The 21,897-nt window shown below is 38.9% G+C and overlaps 2 protein-coding genes across 2 annotated transcripts in view; one reads left to right on the top strand and one right to left on the bottom strand.

Annotated features, from left to right (window-relative positions):
- Nucleotides 1–9,086, top strand: part of LOC108896011 (sodium/potassium/calcium exchanger 3) — an 82,112-nt gene extending 73,026 nt beyond the window's left edge. The window contains exons 11-17 of the mRNA XM_018695033.2: nucleotides 115–275; nucleotides 1,125–1,365; nucleotides 3,098–3,264; nucleotides 4,246–4,360; nucleotides 4,990–5,102; nucleotides 7,364–7,429; nucleotides 7,564–9,086. Coding sequence (XP_018550549.1) covers nucleotides 115–275; nucleotides 1,125–1,365; nucleotides 3,098–3,264; nucleotides 4,246–4,360; nucleotides 4,990–5,102; nucleotides 7,364–7,429; nucleotides 7,564–7,713 — 1,013 coding nt within the window. The 3' untranslated portion in view covers nucleotides 7,714–9,086. The remainder of the gene's footprint in view (nucleotides 1–114; nucleotides 276–1,124; nucleotides 1,366–3,097; nucleotides 3,265–4,245; nucleotides 4,361–4,989; nucleotides 5,103–7,363; nucleotides 7,430–7,563) is intronic.
- Nucleotides 9,087–15,434: 6,348 nt separating this feature from the next.
- The window catches only part of LOC108896019 (ras and Rab interactor 2-like), a 45,135-nt gene continuing 38,672 nt past the window's right edge, over nucleotides 15,435–21,897 (bottom strand). The window contains 5 exon segments of the mRNA XM_018695042.2: nucleotides 15,435–17,946; nucleotides 17,948–18,013; nucleotides 18,687–18,850; nucleotides 19,005–19,136; nucleotides 19,337–19,645. Of these exon segments, the coding sequence (XP_018550558.1) occupies nucleotides 17,551–17,946; nucleotides 17,948–18,013; nucleotides 18,687–18,850; nucleotides 19,005–19,136; nucleotides 19,337–19,645 (1,067 nt within the window). The 3' untranslated portion in view covers nucleotides 15,435–17,550.

Here is a 21,897-nt window from a genome sequence, read left to right as displayed (position 1 = left end):
AGTGTGACAACCAAGCTATTCCAGTGATAGTGCTATTGAACTGTGTGTACAGATATTACATGGTATGGAATGCATGGGCATGTTCTGTAGTGGTCATGTGTGTGTGTGTTATAGCGAACCACCACAGGAAGCCATCAGTGCTGATGGTGGATGAGCTGCTGTCAGCATATCCCCATCAGCTGTCCTTCTCCGAAGCTGGCATGAGGATCATGATCACCAGCCACTTCTCCCCTAGAACACGCCTCACCATGGCCTCAAGAATGCTCATCACTGAGGTAAGTGTACACACAGGTGCACTACAGATGCACTTTTGATAGAAAAGAGAGAGAATTTGAATGAGACCACAGTGTGTTTTTCTCAGAGGAGAAAGCGTCTTTAACAAGGTAATCTGGTGCTGCACAGAGGTCACGGCCTACAACCCAGCTCCAATACTGAAGATTCCAGGCATTGCCTATTATTGCACATTTCTCAATGACTAGTCAAGACACTTGGTCCAAAAGCCTAACTAAATCTCATTTGCTATTTTTAAATGCAGTCCATAACTTAGGTCCACTTGACATTAAAGTGCAGTTTCTTTCTGCTATTGTGAACAGATGTTCATAATACATCTGATTCAATTTTCCGGGCTGTGTTTTGAGAAAAAAAAAAAATATATATAAAATAATTTTTCATTGTAGCATCTCATGTCTGTACATGAGCCTGTCAGAATGTTGGGTTTTCTCTGTTAAAACCAATCGAGTGATTTCATCAGTGGTGATGTTAATGACAGACGGCAGCCTGAGACAGGGACAGGGCCAAAGGGGACCTCACTGGAATCCCATATGGCCACCCCTTTTCTTGTTGGAAAGTCAAACAAAAGATTACAAGGAGACACAAAACAACTACAGACAACCACATTATTTGTAGTTGTTTTGTGTCTCTTTCAGTTTGGTATCTTGGCCCTGTGTGGGAGGGGGCCTTTTACATGTGTTTGTCCTGGGGTCTATTTTCTCATAATCTGTCCATAGCTGTAGGTTATTTGTGGTTATAGGGCCTTTTTACTGATATTATTTCATAGTAGAATATAGATAATCCCTCTTGCTTTTGTGTTTTTGTGTATGGATGGATGTGTATTCATGATACAGAGACAGCGTCTAATCAACACACGGACTTTGACCAATGGTGACTCAGATGTTCCAGTGAAAGGAGGAAGTAGGCGGGGCATAGAAAATGGGCTGTCTGGGGCAGAGAGGGGTGTCAGCATTCGCCATGACGACAGGGAGACAGGCAATGAGACAGAGAATGAGGACAACGAGAACAACGAGAATGATGAAGAGGAGGAAGAGGAGGATGGAGAGGGACCCTTTGTACCCTTCCAATGCCCAGGTACCAACTGGACATGGATCCATGCAGCATGTGTTTACATCCTCGAAAACCAGTGCAACTCTCATGTCTATGTGTGAGGTACAGAGCTAGGAATGGGAGGAAATTAGCCTAGCTGAGCATTAAGACTGGAAGTGAGGGGTGACAGCACCTCTAAAACTCGTTAACCCTTTACTGGGCAAGTGACTATATATGGTAACTTCCACGGACATCCGAATGGCGTCGCTACGTGGCCCAGTGAGAATCAATATTTTATATATATATATATATATATATATGTATATATATATATATATATATATATATATATATGTCTGAGTCACAGCTGCTAGTTCTAGTCATATTTATATATAATTTGTTATTTATGTTATATATAGATATATGTGTGTTATTTATGTTCAATGGAACATGTTAAAAATAATGTTCCTTTAACTTTATATGTGTGTGTTATATGTGTGTTTTTCTATTTTCTTTATATATACATCTTTTAGAATTTTTTTTAACCTAGACAGGCAAGGAACCACATATGGTAACTTCATTGATCTTGATTTCCTACATGAAAATTTAATATTTTCAAAAATGTCACAAAAGTAAAAAAGTCTTGTTGTGCCCTGCTATGACACTCTAGGGTTGAAATTTTGAATTTCCAAGTATTTCAATGAGTGCCCCATAAAGGATTAATTAATATGCTGTATCTTGGCTCGTTAATCTGTACATAAACAGAAATGTAAACAAGTCAATCAGTGGTTTTAGGGACAGGTACATGGGGTAAATATCTCTTGAGGGATTGTCAGATATGGTTGATGAATACAGGCTTAAGTACAACTGTACCAACCTGCACACTGCCTGGCTGTTGTTTGGCAAGAAACTAAAGTAAGAGATCAGAATTTTTACATTTTTATATATGCAGTGTAAAAGGTGTTAGCAGGCATATTTTTGAGCTTTGGATAGACAATTGAGACAATTTAGCTGTTTTCCCCAGCTTACAATATTTAGGCTAACTATGCTAGGCGAACTACCTCCTGTCTCAAGCTCTGTTCTTAACATGAGATTGCAAGGAAAGGAATTAAGTGTATATCCCAAATTTTTGAACAGTTCCTTTGATGCTTTATAATTAGGATTTATAGCAACATTTGGCGCTATCATATAAGTCTGTTTCCAGGACTTTTAAAAGCACTGTCAATAGTAGTAATTGTCTTTAGGATAGCAGGGCATTTTTTCCTTCTATGTATTGACAAGTTGTTGAATATGTATCACAGTTAGCTTTCATTTTGACACTCTGCTTGAGTTTCCACTTGACCACCAGACTCCTTTTACCTTCCACCATCATATGATACATCTTATTCCTGCAAGTTTGCCTTTTTGAAAATACTGTATATAACCATTCATGTGTTCATCCATGTCATACCTGGCAATAATATACACACTGCATAAAAGACAAAATATGGGTGCTTAAATTCAGTTGAACTCATGGATATAGTTGATCACATGTAGGGAGTAAATGCAGTGTATACATATTTCAAATCTATATGGTCAGAAATAAACTTGAATGAATCCGAATGAAAAACACATAGTGCTTGATCAGTGCTTGACAGTGTTTACTGACAATGTGAAAGGATATTTAGTATAAGAGGATATAATAATCTATCGTTTTACCCTTCATCCCTCTTCATACAGTCCATATATCTCAGTATTGACACAGTGTAACACTGTATCATGACGTGTGTATTTGCAGCGGGTGTGTGTAACAAGCTGAAATGGTTGCTGGCCTGGCCTCTGTGCCTGCTGCTGTACTTCACTGTCCCCAACTGCTCCATGCCTCGCTGGGAGAACTGGTTCATGCTGTCCTTCATCTCCTCCACCCTGTGGATCGCAAGTTTCTCCTACATCATGGTCTGGATGGTGAGAGATGGGAAGAAACTCTGCAACGTTATTATAATCACAAATGCTACAGGCCAACATTCTTTCACGTGTTTTTGATAGTGATTACTTCTTTTCCTTTTCCTCAAGCATCCACCCAAAATGCCACTTAATAAACATTTTTAGAGACAATTTTTTAAAGTAAAAAAATAGAATAAGCAGCTTTTATTATGAAAGCAATCAGTATTTTTATGAACAACAGGTCATCTGACTACAATATGTCAAATGTCAGCTAAGATAGTAGACATTTGATTAGCTCGTAGACAATTATTAACAACTCTGCTGTTCTCCTCAGCCATGCAGAACTTTTTATTATTTTTCAGCTGATTGCTATAATGTTATGGCCCCCAACCTTCCTGTTTTGATTCACTGTTACTGGTATCATCAACTTTGTTTATAGCAGTAGGCAGGAAAAAGCAAAAAAGCTTAAAAGATCCACTACCTGCCCTGGAAAAAGCAAGCAAAGTGAGCGACTAGTGAACACAGCGAAGAGTTTAGCAGTTCAAGAGTCAGATGTGTTCTGAGGAGTTGGTGAAAAATAGAGCAGAGCTAAAAGTAGAGAGAATATTGTCCAGTGGCCAATTTATCGAGTAATAACATTAATTTAGTGTCGTGTTTCTGGGCACCTGTTTAATGTATGTGACACAAGTGTCTAGTTTGTGACCACTCAGCTTGTAGCGTTGTCTAGCTGCCTTTGGTGATAGGGCAGCGTTCTGTCAGAGATAAGTTTAATAAAAGAGATTTTGTAGGCAGCAATACTGAAACAAAGGAGCTAAGAGAGGCTACAAAGCTCTGTAGACCTGAGGGGAACTACAGAGTCAAGTTAAACTCTGTGTCTCACTGATTGCAACAGATATCTTTCATAAATGACTTCCCAAAAATGTTTATTGTTTATTGTTTTCTAGCACTCTGATAGATTCAGTATACAGTATAATCTGTTTTTGTCTTTGTCTGTCGTGTCAGGTAACAGTTATAGGCTTCACACTAGGCATCCCGGATGTCATCATGGGCATCACCTTCCTAGCAGCTGGCACTAGCGTACCTGACTGCATGGCCAGCCTTATAGTGGCAAGACAAGGTAATCACAAGTACACACAAAATAATAAGTTATCAAGCTATCATTTAACACAAACACGTACCTACTGCCAAAGAATCAAAGTGAAACCGCTATCAAAGAGTTGGAGAGGGGAGGAGATGACAGATAGAAAAGGGTGAGGAGGAGTGGGGGGTGATGGTGGGCCTGTCATCTTTTTTCGCTGTCGCTCCTCTGTCCCTGTGATGAGCCTGTAACAGAAGGGGGGGCAGAGAGCGAAGACAGCCCGACAGGGTCCCTTCCTCCATCCTTTCATCTGTATTTATTCTTGCTCCTGACATCAAATATTTAAACACCCCTGTCTGTCTGTGTGTGGCGGCTCATTGTGGGATGCACACTTGCCACCACAGTTTGGTCATCCATCCTTCTCTTCGTAGCTGCTGCAGCTTCATTGTTTCTTTCAGGATGTCAGTTGGCCAGATAGCTCCAGTGATTTTACTTCAGGTTCATCTACCTTCATTCAAACTGGTGTCTCCTTTTTTCTCACCCCCCATGAACGTTTCTGTCTCCTGGTTGCCCACCCACTTTCCCTTTCATACTGTCTTTCTGCACATTTCTTTTCCTATTCCCTTGTTTCTGTTGCTTTACTACTCCATCTCTGTCCTTGTGTTCAGGAATGGGAGACATGGCGGTGTCCAACTCCATCGGCAGTAACGTGTTTGACATCTTGGTAGGGCTTGGTCTCCCTTGGGCTCTGAAGACCCTGGCTATCAACTATGGCTCTGATGTAGGTAGCATACTTACAAGAAGAATTGGTATTTATCAAAGTTTCAATATCACACAATGAACAGTGATAAATCTTACCCCCAGAATGCTAAATATGGTCAGCAACATCTCTTTGATGAGTAACCTTAATGTTAATATGTTAATAGACAAAATTAGCAAACAAGAAAAAAAAACACTGATAGATATTAAAGCAAGCATGTGAGAAAATTTTCTAGTATACACCGGGGCAATGAAAACTGTACATGTCCATCCATTATCTATACTGCTTATTCTTGTTGGAGGGCTAGAGCCAATCCCAGCTGACACTGAGTGAGAGGCGAGGTACACCCTGGACAGATTGCTAGTTTTACATATGTTCCTTCATTGTTACTGGCATTATTGTGTCTCACATTGTACAATGTTTCCAGTGTTTCCACACTTCACTGGTTACCACACAAGTGGATACTATGAGTGGATGCAGTGAGACTAAAGGAATTTGCACCTGTTGTCAGCACATAAAAAGACTGTACATGAGTAATGAGTAATGTCTGACTCTGTTCTAATAACATCTCGCAGCTGAGAGCCAGAGTCATTACTGAAAGTTGTTTCAGGCCAAACTGTTTCTTAAGCATAACAGCAAGTATACCCGTCAATTAAATGACTGATACCCAAATATAACAGTTCATTACTAATGTAGATTGATTACAATTGCATGTTATTAACAGAATCTATTAACCCACATCAGGTCACCGGTGCAGTACTAGAGAAACAAAAAGAAATAGAGGCATTAATGGCTTCATTAACTCTGAATGAAATAATAACCTTGTTTTTCAAATTAAAAACAAATGCAGGAACAATAAGTTTACAGGTTATTGTTTATTACATGTGTGACAGTTGAGCTGGAGTTCGTGTGTCTGTAATCTAGAACTCAAGTTTGTCCATGCTTGTACCTTTCTCCCTCTGGGATTGAGCTGATACACCTGGTCAGGAGAGATTACAAATGTATGCAGATTTTTAAGCATAAGAAGAAATTGATAAATTGCATTCTGAGTGTAGAGGTGAGTGTGTGCATTGTTGAAGCACAAAACTGTGCAGACGTGCAGTTCGTAAATGAGAGCGCAAGTATCCAAACAACTACTTCCCTTCACTACCTCTTTGAAGAGGGCATTGTTTCTATAATGTGCAGCAGTCAATATAAACATTATATAATGTGGAAAATCACCAACTTGCTTCAGATTAAATATCAAATAACATGAACTATACTCATCAAGTGACAAATAACTGACTACAGTTTCACACCTAAGTCTCCCACCAGCTATAATGATATACATTATTAAGAGGCTGTGTGTAACTATACAAGGCAAAGATGTATATTTGATCGTACTTCAATTAGATGCAAAGGGATGCTATTTTTGAATAAACTCTTCTGGGGGTTTACTCTTAGAAACACAAAAAGGAACACGTCATTCAGGAAAACACACAATAGCTCTACCATATTTTAGCAACTGCAAATTCTCCACACACTCTCTGACAAACACACACACAGCGGAATACATTCACCAGCAGTGTGTGACAGCACGCTTAAAGACTGCATTCTGTTTGGTGTATTAGCAAACTTGTAATAAGTGCAGCAGCAGCAACAGTTGTATCAATAATGACAATAGATCAGAACACTGACTCTCTCTACATAAAGAAGTAGCTCAAGGTGCTTCACACAATGTGTTTTAAAAAGTTTAAAAAGACTAGAATATGCACATACACACATGTGTAAATACTAAAATTATACACATTCCACAAGACAGCATGGTGGACTGAGTTAGAGGGCTGGATGCAGTTTACCAGTGGCCAGAGCCTTGAGCTCAGCCACAAGTGTAACACAGCTTTAATGTGAGTCCAGTCTTTGGTCTTTAAATCTTACACAAAAAGCTGCATAAATAGATTTTTTGGCCACTTGGGGAATAGCAGAACAACACTGTATAAAGCTGTTATGTTAGCAAACAGTTGCCTATTTATGCATCCAGCAGCAACATTATCACTCAATCGGAGTCAGTCCAATATTCATCTACATCAACTCCTGAGAAAAATATCTGGCTTTTTAGTTGCTAATTTCTGCACTGTGATAAAACTAACTGTAGAGCTTAGAGAAAAATGTCATTATTGTAGCTATTAGTTTGCAAGCATGACAAAAGGAAAATTCCAAAAAGTCTGTTTTGTTTAGAATCTTTTTCATCATATTAGCATAGAAGTGTGAATTATAATGTCTCACACATTATCTTCTTGTAGATTAAACTGAACAGCAAAGGACTGATCTTCTCAGTGGGTCTCCTGTTGGCGTCTGTGTTTCTTACAGTGAGTATAAAGCAGCATATCTTATCACAAATTCCATAAGCAGGATGGTTTCTGCCTCTGACAGCTGCCTGAGTTCTCTCCATGTCTTTGTCTCAATCTGTTTATCTGGCTGACCTATCTCTCTGTCTCTCTAGGTTCTTGGAGTTCACTTAAACAAGTGGACATTGGACAAACGCCTGGGTCTCATATGTCTCCTCCTCTACTCTGTTTTCCTGTCTTTCTCCTGCCTCATCGAGTACAACATCTTCACCTTTGTCAACCTGCCAACCTGCCGGGATGACTGATCCATACAGACACACACACACACACACACACACACACACACAAACACACACTACACAAACTACTACTTGCCTAACCCTAACCCTTAGCCTAACCTTAAAACATCTTCATCTTAATATTTGATGATTTATGTTATGGGGACTTGCTTTTTGTCACCAGAAGTGACAGATTTAGGTCCCCACAACATTAGTAATCCCTAGACTACACACACACAAACATGTAGAACATGTTTTCCTTCTTTCAAAGGATTACCTTAACCTTAAACCAAGTCTTTGACCTACAATGAAATGATTTAGGTTGGGGAGAACTTGCTCTTTGACCCCCCTAGAATAGATAGCAGTGTGACTGTGTAAACAGTTTTATGTCCCCAGTAGTATACCTCCTCCACCACCCACCACACACACATAGATGGAAAATGTGTGCACACACCAACACTAGAAGTGGTGTTGCAGTATTATATAGTATTATATAGATGGTGTACAATGATAGAATGAGAACCACAAAATATCATTTTAAAGCTAATCAACAGCAGGATCCCACTCTGCTCTGTTTTTGATGCTTGTCTTTCTGCTTAGTGCAATAAGGGGCTGGTGCTCTGGTGTTTGCTAATGACTAGAGTATGGGATTGATTTCAGAAGCAGCGATGAACTCAATACAAGCCCTCACACAGAGCAGCACCGAGGACGACAACAACAAAAACTTTCTCTGACTACTGCCTCTGTTGTGAGGAAATTCATTTTGAAACTTCCCGTATTTAGTTGTGAAAGTTGTTATGTTTACTAGCTGCTAACCTTTCCTGTGAGGAAAGGTGTATCTTTTAGATTACTACTACTACTAGTTGAGAGTAATAATAATAAAAGCAATGATGTAAGTGGGTGGGAGGGTGTAGCTCAGTGCTGTGGCACAGACAATGAAGATTTGCTGAGTCGTTTAAACAAAGTTAGAGCCACAATTTGAAGTCTTCAGGCAGAGAACACAATCTGTTATGCAGATGAATACATTTCTCAAGCACCATTATCTTATGTGTTCATAAATAAGTCCATTGATTACGTTCTCCAGTTTTGTTTTGTTTTTTGTTTTTTTTTGTTTCTGGAAATATAGCTACAAGTCTTTGTGAAAAATACCCAAAACACAAACCTCCCTACACAGAACCAGGGCATTATCCAGTCATCTTTTTATGAATTAACTTCAATAACATCATAGCTGTAGCTTCTATGTTTTGTATTGGGAATTAATTAGTTTAATGGAGAGTTTTTCTTTTCCTTCTGTAAATAGTGCACCTCTGTAAATACCCCCAGATATTTTATTTATTATTTATTTATGTCAGACGCACATTTCTCCTCTGGAGGTCGCAAAAACACGTGGGCAGGTTTTATTTATGACCTGGTGCTGACACCCACACCTAATATATGTTCAGATGAACACTCATGTACAAAAGCACAATTTGCTCTGAAAGTAAGAAAAGTATTTGTGTTGTTGATTTCAGTAATGACTTGATTTAGATGCATAGTCAGGTGTGTGGATGTTAAATACAAAAGTCAAACTTGCACTGAAGAGCTTAAAAAACTTCACAGGGAGACTGTAACTGTTCCTTCTCCTCATGCATGCTGATTATAAGGAGAGCATCCTTGTAAAATGAAGCAGGTTTATATGAAATAATCATGTCAAAGGGTCAAAAAGCAAATGTTATATTTTTGGAGGTGTTGTTGTGGGCAGATGTCATAGTTTGTACTGCCACCTAGACTCTGCTTTTTCTCTTCTCTAATAACTGACCAACTAGACTCAAAACAACGGTGGCATTCAAAACAGCAGCCAAACAAGTTGGATGAGGTATTTCCTCTGTGGTGGATGTATGTCCTGTGTCACTCCTCCGTGGCCCCAAAGAGGTAGTGTGGTATTAAGTGGTAGTATTGTAGGAGTAGAGTAAAGATTAAATATAAGCATCAGGACTTTTATCCCATCTTAAATACTTTAAGGTTGGGGTTTCCACTTTATTTTTTATCCAGGAGTTCTTTGTATTTTGTAATGCCTAATGTTTAGATTTGTCCAAATATGGTAGGTTTGTGGTACATTAATATTCCTACTAGTTTTTAGAGCATGTACAATGTGGTTTGTGAAACCCTACAGAAGATTTTTATTCCACTATGGGAGTCAAGACATGCCAGCGAAGTCACTCTCTTCCTCAAAGACTTCCACTGTAAAAGTGAACACTTGTCTGTCAGAGCCTGTTGATTCTCACACAGTATCCATTAAAATGTCAGCTTTTCCTCTGGATAAGTTCATTTGAAATATCAAGTGCCCTACTCCAGTTGTTTTTCTCATTGAGGGAAGATAAAACAAAACTTAGTCTGATTTGTTTCAGGTACATTTTTGATTTATTAATTGTTGATATAAAATATCAATCTGAGAAATATTGTCTTTTGAATGTACAAATAATTAATTATGTTTTTGTTTATACAACATACATATTTATTTATTTCAGAGATACAGGCACAGTACTCTGTGATATGACCGGAAAACAGGGTTAAATGTGTTTGATTCTTCTGTAATGCAATAACTACAAGCTTACAAATATGTAAATATGCTGCTTTAATGATCCAAGACAAATTTATAGTAGATTTTAAAAAGATGTATTTGAATTGTAAATGATGTCTGTCAGTATGTGACACTGTAACAGCTTGTCAGTCTTTATGAAATTATATATCACTGACTCTACAAACTATCAAAATAAGACTGTTATTAACATACAGAGCCCTACAGCTCCAAATATCATCATGGCCAGTTTGGGCATGATAGTCAAAATACTAGAGAGCTGAATTATTGAAAATCACTAGCAGATAGATACTGCTGATTATGTATGCAAGTATTTTTCTTTACCATATCAGGCTGGAAATGTTACTGGATTTTAAAGATAGTTTCTGTTTCATTTTCTGAGTTGAGGTATTGCTGTATTGCATAATTTCCTAATAATTTCTTAGAACAACTCCTTAAAATATTCATGTTCAATACTAATTATAGGAAAAAGATATACTAATATACTACTTACATACTTACAAGCATTTTATTCATCTTGTTCTTTTCATGGCAAGAATAGGCTTCTGTAAAGTCTTTGACAGAATCTCTAACTTATCTTGTAATGAATGGAAAACCTAACAGGGATCCATTAAACTTGGTAAACAAAACAAGTTAAAACATGCGTTTGAATCATATGCTTACTTGCGGATGAGCGGCTGCACACTGAGTAAAAGACTCTTGGTTAAGCTAGCAGCACCAACTGAACACTGTCTCTGTTTAACTTATAATTTGCACCAAATGACATAGTTGGCAAGGATCTTCCAAAGATTTCAATATTACATATCAGTTTCTTCCTAGGAAATTCTTAGAAGGACATGGGACTCATAAGATAAGTGTTAAGTTCTCATTTTTATTTCTCCTGAATCCCAAAACACTGATGATTGTTTGTACTTGAAAATCAGTACCATTCAAAATTTACTTTCAAAACATCAATATGATGTTTTTGTGATTTTAATAAAATTAAGAAACTGATCTTTAAGTATGTGTATTGTAACATTTCTGGCTAAAGCCAGTATCTATCACTAGCCACAAGCTCTCTACTGCTCATTTTTGGTAGGGTGACTAAGATACAGATATTTACTCTGACATACAATGTGCTGGCTGTTGAGGAAAAATCACTGACCACAAGACATCATATTTTGAAGTATTATCACTATCTTTATAACCCAGGGCATTTTTTGGTTTATCCTATGTGTATCATAAAATTATCTGTATCATGCACTTTACCATTAAAACAACTGATGTTACAGATGATTTGGTTCAGTACATTCTGCGCTGCTATTCACTGCATGTACCTAAAACCCAAGCATAGGGTACCATGTCTTTGAAACTAACCAAACTACCGCAAAGACGCTCACATTTTCAAACGGTGCGTCTTGCAGAGGAGATTTCTAAATTATTTGTGATATTCACATGGGTGATATATTGCTGATGTACATATGTATATGAATTGGTGTAAATGTATTTATATATTTTTTGTCTTAATCATTATATCTGTTAAATATATTTTCATAGATCCTAGGTCTCCCTTGTACTCCCCTTTGTTATGATGTGTTTGAGACCTCTAAAGCTGTTGGTCTTTGTTTACTTGCATGGAGATATTTCAATATCATAAATTATTTATGGTAAATTTCTATGTACTTTGGGATGAGAGTCCAATGGGTTTTTAGGTGGCACTGGATTTAGTTTTAACTGGATATCCTAGATGACTGCATGCTATTGCTAGTATAGGATGTAAGAGATGGAGAATGAGAGTGTTTGCAGACAATGAGTTTCTCTGTGTAAACAAGCTTTACCTCTTCCTATATAAGAAACTTTTCAGCAGAATGGTTTACTTTGTGTTTCTGTTTCAAATGTAATTTTAGAGATAATTTTGCTACCTGAGCATTAATAAAGTTGTCATTACTTAAGGTAACACAACTCTTTTACTGCAGTAAGTTTTTGTTGTACTTATAAATTCACATATGGTTGCAGAAACATATCTATAAGGGCTGACCAATACCATTCATTCATCATTTAACAGTGAATGAGTAAAACTCAAATACTTTTATTTGAGTGACATACATGTAAAGGTAGTAGATGGAAGAAGTACTCAGTACATTTCCTTAACCAAAAGTACGGACACCAGTGTGTAAAAATAGTTTTAAATGTCCTGCACAGATTTTTCATAAACCATTAAAACAACTGATGTTACAGATGATTTGGTTCAGTACATTCTGCACTGCTATTCACTGCATGTACCTAAAACCCAAGCATAGGGTACCATGTCTTTAAAACTAACCAAACTACTGCAAAATATACTTAAGTTACTGGAAGTTAAAGTATTCATAACGTAGAAGGGCCCCTTTCAGGTCATTCAATTATATTATATTATATTATTTAATGATAATGTGACGGTCCTCTGGCCTGCTTGGTTGCGCTTTGATGCCTGATTCCCTTTTTTGCAAGTATCCGGCAAGTGAGGTTGTGCATGTAGGATGGCGTGAAGCACCTGGGTACCAAGGTCAGTCATATACATTGTCTGGACACCAACATGCCAATCTATCCATCCATAGATGCTGAGATATTTCACTGGAAAATTAAAAATCTGACCTGCTGGTGGCACTTAATGAAGGGATCAACAAATCCATTGACATTCATCCTATAGGCTGCATGAGTATCTGTATGAGGTTGTGTGCTAGTCCATCACATAAATGTTTAAATATTTTACAAAATACAGTGGTGCTTGACAGTTTGTGAACCCTTTAGAATTTTCTATATATCTTCATAAATATGACCTAAAACATCACTGGATTTTGATTTTTGTCCTAAGAGTAGATAAAGAGAACCCAATTGAACTAATGACATGAAAATAGTATACTTGACAATTTATTTTTTGAGGAAAACAATCCAAAAATTGTGAACTTATGCTTTTAGTAATTGTTGTGACCCCCTTGTGCAGCAATAACTGCAGCTAAACATTTCCAGTAACTGTTGATCAGTCCTGCACAGAACAGCTTCAGCTCTGGGGTGCTGGTGGCTTTCCTCACATTAACTTTTTGCTTCAGGTCCCTCCTCAACATTTTGAGTGGATTCAGGTCAGGACTTTGACTTGGCCATTCTAAAACATGAACTTTATTCTTCTATAACCATTCTTTGGTAGAACTGATTTGTGTGTTTAGGGCCATTGCCTTGCTGCATGACCCACTTTCTCTTGAGATTCAATTCATGGACAGATGTCCTGATATTTTCCTTTAGAATTCACTGGTATAATTCAGAATTCATTGTTCCATCAGTGATGGCAAGCCATCCTGGCCCAGTTGTAGCAAAACAGGCCCAAACAATGATACTACCACCACCATGTTTCCTTTCTCCAAACACAATGCTCCTCACAAAAAGGTCTATTTTTCCAATAGCCTTTTGGCTTGTCCATGTGATCTTTAGCAAACAGCAGACGGGCAGCAATGGGGGTGGCTATGGCTCAGGAGGTAGAGTGGTTGTCCACCATCACCAATCAGAAGGTCGGTGGTTTGATCCCTTCAGTCGGCGGACTGGATGAGCCGGGTAAGATACTGAATCTCAGATTGCCCCCGACGTGTCATCAGTGTATGAATGTAACGTCTAGAACAAGTGCTGTATCAATGTGTGTGTGAATGGGTGAATGTGACCGGTAGTGTGAAGTAAAAAGTACTATGTAAGTACAGTCAATTTACCATTTTTTTTGGACAGCAGTGGCTTTCTCTTTGCAACCCTGCCATACACACCCCTGTTGTTCAGTCTTCTCCTGATGGTGGACTTATGAACATTAGGGAAAATACAATGATGTTTTAGATCATATTTATGAAGAAATATAGACATTTCTAAAGGGTTCACAAATTTTCAAGCACCACTGTAAATGAAAACTTTGAAAAAAATCCGAACTCTGAAAAAAAAACCTGCTTCTATATGCTAAAGTTGCAAGTAGTCAGTGTGACCTCCCCTGACTCTTAAGCAAAAGCAGCATCTCTTAAACCTAAATATAATGAAACCCTAATTAATGACATTACTAGCAGCTGCATTTTTTTGTCACTATTTAATGTCAAAATGACTTGCATTTGTAAGGCCACTCTTAAACAGAAACCAGGAAACAAACTGGATACTGGATACTACTGGATGTGTATGTGTATGCTGTTTTAAATACATTTGAAGAATCATGAGAGGTCAAGGACTGGAAGGCCAAGAAAACTTTCAAAATCTGAAGAGAAGTTTCTCAGACCAAAAGAAGTCCAGCAAAGACCTGGCTCAACCCTTCTACAGTCCAAAGAAGCTTGGTCAAGAGTGGTCTTTGTGGAACAGTAGCAGCCAAGAAACCACTTTTTTTGGAGGGGGAACAGGGTGAAAAGGCTAAGATAGGCTAATGCTCACAAAGACTGGAATGAAGATTCAGAGGAAAAGAGTATTATGGAATGATAAATCCTAGTTTGAAATTTTTGAGTCAAAAAATATGAGAAGAGTTCGAAAGAGAAGGAAGAAGGACTGCTTGGGCCTTTAATGAAACATGGTGTAGGGTCTGTCCTGGTTTGGGGCTGCATTTCTGCCAGTGGTGTTGTTGATATTGTCTGAATTGATTGGATCATAAATGCTGAAAAGTACAGACAGGTTTTACTTCATCATGCCATTCCTTCTGGAAAGGTCTGATTGGTAATGCTTTTATTTTATTTTCAGCATAATAACGAACCCAAGCACACTAATAATGCAGTGAAATCATATTTGGAGAGAAAAAAAGCTCATAAACATTGACAGTCATGGACTGGCCTCCACGGAGTCCAGATCTGAATATTATAGAGGCAGTATGGGATCACCTGGACAGAGAAAGAAGTAAAAGGCAGCCTAAATCTAAAGAAGAACTCTGAGAAGAACTGAAAGAAGCATGGCATAATATACCAGAAGACCATCTCCCCTGTTCAAGATGTGCTTAGTGCCAAAGGGAGGTCACACTAAATACAGTCTCAGGTAGGTTTTCTCTCAAAAGCCTAATGAGTATTTTATCGCAACCTGGAATGACAGCTGAAACTAGATTTATCCTAGACTACGTGAATATGTGAGATGTGATCACCATCTAGTGGTGAAGTACTAGTACAACAGCACTTGATAGAAAAGCTTTGATAGATTACAAGCACAAAGTCAGACATTTCATTCCATTTCCAATATTTATTAAGTACAAAAGAATATTTATGAAATTGTTCGATGACAAATGATAGGCAGTGAAGATGTCTCCTAGATGAAAATGACATTATGAAACCATATAGAATATTGTAGGCATGGAAAAGCCATCTGTGAGAAATCCCCGCACAGATACATAAAAATACTCACTTTTCTTAATCATAGAAAGTGAGAATGCCAATGCCAATGCCCCCCAGAGATATACATGGTGAGCTACGTACAGGCTGTATAAGCCATTAATAAGCCATAATAAGCTATTAATCTCAACTGCCTCCAACAACTCTCAGGTTTCCTTAAGCTACATCACTTTTCAGTTCTCTTTCTACTAACTGAAATATTTAACATTCACAAGAAAGTTTCAAGTATTTGTTCTGACAGTGCCAAACTCAATACTGATATAGACTGTACTGCAGAGTTAGCCCATCTCAGTAATAGTCCATGTCCCAATCTGTGTATTCTCATAGATATTTGTCTTTCCAGATTTCTACAAGATCCACAAAAAGTCATCATTCACCACCAGGTCAGAGGTCCACACAACTTAGTTTCTCACCAGAATAAAAACCTTTAACATAAACACAAAACCCCCCCACAAAATTATAATATGGCAGCCTCAGTCATATGTTGTCAATCTGAATGGAAAAGATGCCCTTTAACAAGCAATATCAGGTATGATACAGTATCTTTCATATCACCAGGATAATCAGTAAAATATAAATGAACATTACACTTTTGTTTAACACCGGCAGACCTGCCTGTTTCTAACATTACTCTTAAACACAAATTACATGCAGGAACACTATTTTACAAACATTCATAAAATGTTAATCCTTGAGATCATCATTTAAAAAAAACTACCATATTCAATATGGTTTCTTACCAACATTTTAGTATTAGTATGTAGTACATCACTATGTAGTTATTTAAAATTGTCAAGTGTCACGTGTCACCAGGGGGAACTGTGTGAAATCTGATTAATGTCCTAGGGTCACTTGAGTCAGGGTCGACTGGGGCTGAGGTAAAAAAAAAATCTGGGAGTGTGGAAGAACTAGTTACTGCAAGGTATGCTGCAATACATATTTTCTTAGAACTCTGAGATAATTCTAAAAAAACACATATTACGTATGTTTGCCACCACCAACAGCAACAACACCACAACAAAATATGCAAGAAACATGACAAGTTGAAAGAAGCAGGGGAAAAAGAAGTTGGTTATTGTCCCATGAGCCAGTAGTCACAGCATGGATTTAATATAACTGGACTATCATGGTGGCCCATACAGATAAAGTGTACAATGAGGCAGGCAAAAACACACTGAACTCTTGCTACAGCGAGGTAAAAACAGAAATTTTGAATGTATATTTTTTTAAGGTTTCTTCTCTTGTTGAAAATTGTTTATCTGTATCTGTGTGCACCGGGCACCACTGTGTCACCAAAATCCAACAGACAATCAGGATTAACAGGTTCATAAACATAGACATAAAAACAAAATAATACAGTTTACCAGCAACTGTAACAAGTAAATCAGAGTTATATAATATATCACCTACATAAATCTGCTGTATATTTAAAGTGATTAATCAAAGATTAGTCTCACCCCACTGAGATTTGATTTCCCTCAGTGTACCTTAAAAGGTAGCTGACCCTGAATCTGCAACTCAAGCACCAGCATTGTAGCAGGACTGTGAACACATGTGTCCACATGGTCTTTAATAACACTTAACATTACCTCCAACATCTTTGCGCTAACTGTGTTTAAACTTTGAGAGCTGTCTTCAGCAAAGTGCTGCTCTGATACCAAAGCTGAAGCCAAGTTAAAAAAAAAAAAAAAGACTTGTTCTCTCATTTCCTTCCCTCCTTTCTTCTTTTCCTCTTTCACCCATGTCTGTCTGAATGAACTTCCAGCGAGGGGATGTTGACTGAGACAGATGTGTCATCCAAAAGGAGAAGTCTTTGTAAAGACTGACGGCGCACAGAGTTTTGCCTAGTTGAACCCTGTCAACATGCTGGCTCCTCTCAGTGTCATGTAGCCATGTCTGTTACAGGTAATGGGTAATAGTTTCACAGCTGGGAGACAAAGACCCTAATCAAACTTCCAGTTGACCCCCTGCCAGGCTCAGACTCAGAGCTGGGCATATGCCTAAGCTACGACTGGGTTGGGGGGAGGAGCCTGACAGGTCAATGCTGAGGTCATTCATGTTGGCCTGGTGGTCAGAGGTAACAGTGAGGTTGTTGAGGTTGGGTTTAGTATCGAGGGAAGCTGATGACAGGGTGCTGCTGTTAGCCACACGGCGGAAGACGAAGTGGAAGGGTGTGGCCTGCTGGCGGCTGTGGAGCTCAGCTTTGATCTTCTGAGGGTGGGTGTCCAGTGCAAGCTGCTGGCTGCTGCCCTCCATCAGCAAGAAGAGGCCATAGTTCTGAGGGTCTGACACATTAAACTTCTGGGCACACAACTGGCACACCTCCTCCACAGTAGCATAAGGTCCGGACCTGTAGAGTCTTGGCCGTACAGCCGCTGTCCAGCTCCTGCAGCGCCACCCGTAGGTAGTTCTGTGGGAAAGTCATAAAACACAGTCATATATGTTTTCTTGTTTTGTCAAAGACAGTCTGAAGCAAACAAGAGACCAATTTTAATGGACTGGACAGTAATGATATTCTTTAGTCATGCAGGATTTGTGAAAATTGTTATGAAAAGGGCTATATAGTAAAGGAGTCACAAAACAAAAATAAATTCATCTTCATCTGTATAAGACCTATACAAACAAGACAGGTGATAAAACTAATTAGCCACTGCATTATTTTTCAAGTTGTTATTCTTCAAAGACAGTGACAGACATTTTGAAAAAAAAAAAAAATCATTACATAGGTGTGAATTTTAAAAAATGCTTTAAATAATGATATTGATTCAGAATGATGACTTTTTTATAGTAGGAGCTTTGACAATGGAGGTGAGGTAGACGACATCTTTTTATATAAACTGTTTTCTCCCCATTAGAAAAACCAATAGAAACAACCTCAAGGATGTTATACTTGCAATATGGCTGATAGGACATAACCATGACTTGCCTGGCTTCATTAAAATCAACTCCTCAACAAACCAATGTAAAAATGCAGGAATCCATTATGTGAATATTATAACCCTAACCCTAACCCTGAGAAAGAAAAGAATTTAATGCAAAGTCTCCAGTACAAATGTTTTTTCTGTGTATGTGTGTGTTTTAACCTGGAAGTCATCAATGGACGGTGCAGAGCGCTGGGTGGTGCGGCGGCGATGCCACTGGTGGAGTGTGTCTCTGGTTTCAGAGCTCAGCACTCTAGCTGCCTGATCCTCCTGGAAGTTTCTGATCAGGGACATCGCTCCATATGCGCTAGTCAGGTAGTAGCCACCTGGATATGGACACAAAGAGTGTTCACAATAAATACACAGTCATGTAAAAAGCAAATATTCTGAGTTTATGTTGTATTGTTCCAAAGAAACTGCACATCCTCAGTAGAGTATAGAGTGTCTGTGGTGGAGGCTCCTCAGATTAAACAAAGGTACCTTCTCCATGAAGCTGCGAAGGGTCCAGCAACTCCATCATGTAAAGTATCTCATTGTCCAGCTGCGGCATATCACACTGGGCCAACACATAGGTCAGCATCGGCAGGAAGTCATCAGCACCATACAGACGACCTGAGAGAAACACAGACCAGGTTCATTACATGCTTTTTATTATTACTCTGTTTTAACATGACTGCAGATGACTGTCTTTCCCCTACTGATCACTTCATACATGACTATTATTCAGAGATTATTCAACATTTCTTGCTTACATAAAGTTCAGTGGTTTGCTGAGATGTTAGTTTAAATCTGTGTGTATCCATGGGTTCTACCTGAGTTGTCCTCCATTATGGTGTAGATGAGTTTGCAGACCCTCAGAAGCAAGTTGACCTTCTTCTCTGGGGAGTACAGTTTACACATGTTGTGGAACTTTTGTTTGATCTTCTCTATGGCCACGTGGTCTGGGGGCACTGTGTCAGCCACACCCATTTCCTGTGGCTGCCGTGCCTTGGCCAGTGACAGGTTCTCCTTTAGCTCCTCCCATGCCCCACTGCGCACCTGGAACTCCTGGAGGGCCATGCTCACCACTGGTTTGAGAGGCTTCAAGACACACTTGTGCATGGCCTTCTCCAGGACCTGGTCTGGGGAGAGGGGGAAATGGGTGGGATAAAATTACATTTCAAAATATCTAACACACTCCATATCTGACGTCAAAGCTAGTTAAAACTAAACAAGTCTTTGCATCCTTCTAATATCACTGATGCATTTTTACTTTTAGGAGAATGTTGAAATCTGGTTGCATCATTCACATAACAAGAAACTTCACAGGTGTTATTCTAATCTCAAACATGCACTCGCTACAAGATTTGAAAATAACGGTGCATCACAAACTACAGGCCATAAGTTTATCATGTCAGAGTGAGCAATCAAGAAGCAATGCATGTGATCTCACAGGAGGCAGATTTAAACTAAGTGGAAACTTTGGTGCAACAAGTTGCTGTAATGTTTGAAATATGTTGCAGTGAGAAAAAACAAAAGCAGAGGGCTAAATGAGTCTGGATTGAGGAATGGTCAGCATAGGTTATCTGTTCCTCAATAAGAACTGGAGGCGAGAAGTTAACAGTCAGTTTTAATATCTGTCAACAGTAGTATGCTAGCTAACATTAGCTTCAGGGGCTAAAATGTTTACCTTTGTTCGACAACAGTAATTAACAGGACTGTTATTTTGTAACCAGAGACATGTACACAGTATATGCTTGTAATGCTAATGTACATGTATATATATATAGACACACACACACACACACACACACACACACACACACACACACATATATATACACATATATATGCATCTGGTCACTGTACTTTTGTCAAAACTTTTGTCTCATTGCAGTAGGAGACCTTGAAGTAAAAACTCAGTGCTAAAACCATGAGGCAAAGTGCAAGGAGATAAATCAAAGAAGCGCACCACAAGTGCAGAGTAAGTGCTATTTCAGCATGTTAGGGTGTTATGGGTGTCAGAGGAGGAGGTGCTTGGAAGAGATGAGTCCTCAAAGATTCTTGAAGATAGGGAGGGATGTGCCTGCTCTGATAGCATTTGGTAGCTTGTTCCACCATCAGGGAACCACAAATGAGAACAGTAACAGTCTGGATCGCAAATCCCTGGCATGCAGGGATGGCAGTGCCAGGCCACAATCCTTGGAGGAATGCAGTGGCTGAGAGGGAGCATAAGCCTGTATGAGTTCAAGTAGATGGGTGCAGACCCAGAAGTCGCTCTGTAGACAAGCATTAGTGGCTGGAATTTGATTTGGGCAGCCATTCATCCATGTGGATATGTCTGAGAGACGAGCCGAGATTCATGCAGAGACCCTGGGGTCATCTGACAGGAATAGGTGGATGTTGTCTGTGTAGCAGTGATATAAGAAGCCATGTGAGGACATGGTGTGTATTGCAAAGAGAAGCCAGTACTGATTCTTGGGATAGCCCTGTGCCCTGTTTAGTTGCAGCCCTAGCCATAGGTCCAACAAGATAAGCACAGAAGACTGACTTTGAGCTCTAGCTGCCTTTTTCAGTCAGTGACAACAGAGCCATTTCAGTGGAGTGGCCACTCTTAAAGCCAGAATGATTTGGATCAAAGAGGGCAATCTGTGAGAGGAATTCTGAGACCTGTTTGAGAACTGCCTTTTTGATAGCTTTAGATAAAAATATAAGAAACTTGAGCAGGGTTGAGTGAAGGTTTTTTGAGCTGAGGTGTTACCTGAGCTACTTTTAAAGTGTTTGGAAATGTTCCTGAAGCCAGTGAAGTACTTATCAAGTGTGATTACTGGCACCATGGTGTGAGATATGATTTGAGAGAAAGAGATTGTGTCAAATAGCCATGGGTGAGGCAGTTTCGACTGAGCAGGTCTTGTGGATGGGGGGAACAGGCTATCTAGACATGATGTTAGTATATAATAAAAAAGTGAAAACATGGTTTTAGAAATTTTATCTATGCCATTGGACATAGTGCTGTAAATTCCAATCAAATTTCTGTGAGCTGATATTCTCACACAAGAAGGAAGTGCTCTGCCCCTTCCACAGTTATTTGATATCTGAACAAACAACTGCAGGATGACTAAATGCAGCCTTCAGATAACAGCACTGTAGAGGGTCCATAGATCACTCCGACTGGTAGACATCTATTTGTATTCCCACCTCAGATGACGTGCATGTGAGGCTCATTAATCTTTTTTTCAACATGGTCAAAAGCTTTCTTAGCATCTACACTGACTAACACAGCATTTACTGTAGTTTTTCTGATGTTCTGTATTAAATGAAGAGAGTATCTAATATTATCTTGTGTTTTGCGCCCCCAGACAAAACCTGTTTGGTCACTGTCAGAAATACTTTA

Source organism: Lates calcarifer, linkage group LG16_LG22 (assembly GCF_001640805.2).
Source record: "Lates calcarifer isolate ASB-BC8 linkage group LG16_LG22, TLL_Latcal_v3, whole genome shotgun sequence".
NCBI lineage: Eukaryota > Metazoa > Chordata > Actinopteri > Centropomidae > Lates > Lates calcarifer.
The sequence above is the reverse complement of the archived record's forward strand: the minus strand, read 5'-3'. Positions and strand labels throughout refer to the sequence as shown.